Source organism: Oncorhynchus gorbuscha, unplaced genomic scaffold (assembly GCF_021184085.1).
Source record: "Oncorhynchus gorbuscha isolate QuinsamMale2020 ecotype Even-year unplaced genomic scaffold, OgorEven_v1.0 Un_scaffold_1425, whole genome shotgun sequence".
In the NCBI taxonomy this organism is placed as follows: Eukaryota; Metazoa; Chordata; class Actinopteri; order Salmoniformes; family Salmonidae; genus Oncorhynchus; species Oncorhynchus gorbuscha.
Window position 1 is genome coordinate 27,501 of NW_025746208.1, and position 2,500 is coordinate 30,000.

General features: G+C 46.1%; 1 protein-coding gene across 1 annotated transcript in view; it reads right to left on the reverse strand.

The window, feature by feature from the left end:
- The window catches only part of LOC124022787 (rho GTPase-activating protein 44-like), a 99,611-nt gene that overhangs the window by 3,195 nt on the left and 93,916 nt on the right, over window positions 1–2,500 (reverse strand). Inside the window, exon 13 of the mRNA XM_046337472.1 lies at window positions 1,430–1,510. Coding sequence (XP_046193428.1) covers window positions 1,430–1,510 — 81 coding nt within the window. The remainder of the gene's footprint in view (window positions 1–1,429; window positions 1,511–2,500) is intronic.

A 2,500-nucleotide genomic window follows, 5' to 3' on the forward strand; every position in this document is an offset into this window, starting at 1 on the left:
TGATAGGAGGTCCAAGTCACAGGGACTCTATCCCTGATAGGAGGTCCAAGTCACAGAGACTCTAGCCCTGATAGGAGGTCCAAGTCACAGAGACTCTATCCCTGATAGGAGGTCCAAGTCACAGGGACTCTATCCCTGATAGGAGGTCCAAGTCACAGAGACTCTAGCCCTGATAGGAGGTCCAAGTCACAGAGACTCTATCACTGATAGGAGGTCTAAGTCACAGAGACTCTAGCCCTGATAGGAGGTCCAAGTCACAGAGACTCTATCCCTGATAGGAGGTCCAAGTCACAGAGACTCTATCCCTGATAGGAGGTCCAAGTCACAGAGACTCTATCCCTGATAGGAGGTCCAAGTCACAGAGACTCTATCACTGATAGGAGGTCCAAGTCAGAGAGACTCTATCCCTGATAGGAGGTCCAAGTCACAGAGACTCTATCCCTGATAGGAGGTCCAAGTCACAGAGACTCTATCCCTGATAGGAGGTCCAAGTCACAGAGACTCTATCCCTGATAGGTCCAAGTCACAGAGACTCTAGCCCTGATAGGAGGTCCAAGTCACAGGGATTCTATCCCTGATAGGAGGTCCAAGTCACAGAGACTCTATCCCTGATAGGAGGTTCAAGTCACAGAGACTCTATCACTGATAGGAGGTCCAAGTCAGAGAGACTCTATCCCTGATAGGAGGTCCAAGTCACAGAGACTCTATCCCTGATAGGAGGTCCAAGTCACAGAGACTCTAGCCCTGATAGGAGGTCCAAGTCACAGAGACTCTAGCCCTGATAGGAGGTCCAATTCACAGAGACTCTATCCCTGATAGGAGGTTCAAGTCACAGAGACTCTAGCCCTGATAGGAGGTCCAAGTCACAGGGACTCTATCCCTGATAGGAGGTCCAAGTCACAGAGACTCTAGCCCTGATAGGAGGTCCAAGTCATAGTTAGTGGAGATCAGAATGGAGCTGCCTGTGTAGACGCACCCTGTGATCCCCCTGCGTCTACACAGGCAGCGCCATTCTGATCTCCACTAATTGTTCTTTTGACCAATCACATCAGGTCTTTTTGACAACAGATCTTTTTCAGAGCTGATCTGATTGGTCAAAAGACCAATTAGTGATATAAGATCCGCATTGCTCTGCCTGTGTAAACATAGTGTCACAGACTCAGAACTTTAACACCCAGATAAAACACAATCTAAACCACATTAGTAGGTTGAAGTTGACCCTAGACGCTGACCTTGGGTCAGTTTTGCAATTCCCCCACTAATGGTTAAGGTTCAGAGTAGGGGGAGGGGAAGCTGATCCTAGATCTGAACCTAGAGGAAACTTCAGCCTGGCAACAACCCAAACATATAAAACAGATCCTCACTGGTGGGTCCTGCTGGCAGTAGGTCTATGTAGACTGTAGAGAGGGAGGGAGAGATGGGTACTGACCTGAAGTTGTTGAAGTTGTCAGTTGGTAGTTTTTCGCACGCCGCCAGCAGAGCTTGTAGTCTCTTGTCCATATCCTGAATACTGGATGGGGAAGACAACGGTGAACAGGGTGTGTTGTAGTCAAGGCAGTGTTTTTCTCAGTGTTGTTTCCTACCAGGGAGACCAGCAGGCTACAGTGTATGGCGGTAGGGTAGCCTAGTGGTTAGAGCGTTGGACTAGTAACCGGAAGGTTGCAAGTTCAACCCCCCGAGCTGACAAGATATTTAACCCACTGTTCCTAGGCCGTGGTAAATAAGAATTTGTTCTTAACTGACTTGCCAAGTTAAATAAAGGTTACAAAAAAGACAATTGAGAGGCTAATTGGTGTCAGCTAACCATCTGAGGGACCGGTAATCCAGAACCCAGGGACCAGTGCCGAACCACGGACCAGAGGTTGACAAGCACTGTATTAACAATGTCTATTATTGTGATAATGGTCACTGCCTGTTCTGTCATTATGGTACAGTTTGTTCCCTTCTGTGTGGAGCTCTCCCTATAGACATAGGAAAGTCATCTCCCTATAGACATAGGAAAGTCATCTCCCTATAGACATAGGAAAGTCATCTCCTTATAGACATAGGAAAGTCATCTCCCTATAGACATAGGAAAGTCATCTCCCTATAGACATAGGAAAGTCATCTCCCTATAGACATAGGAAAGTCAGCTCCCTATAGACATAGGAAAGTTATCTCCCTATAGACATAGGAAAGTCATCTCCTTATAGACATAGGAAAGTCATCTCCCTATAGACATAGGAAAGTCATCTCCCTATAGACATAGGAAAGTCATCTCCCTATAGACATAGGAAAGTAAGCTCCCTATAGACATAGGAAAGTTATCTCCCTATAGACACAGGAAAGTTATCTCCCTATAGACATAGGAAAGTCATCTCCCTATAGACATAGGAAAGTCATCTCCCTATAGACATAGGAAAGTCATCTCAAATCAAATCAAATCAAATTTTATTTGTCACATACACATGGTTAGCAGATGTTAATGCGAGTGTAGCGAAATGCTTGTGCTTCTAGTTCC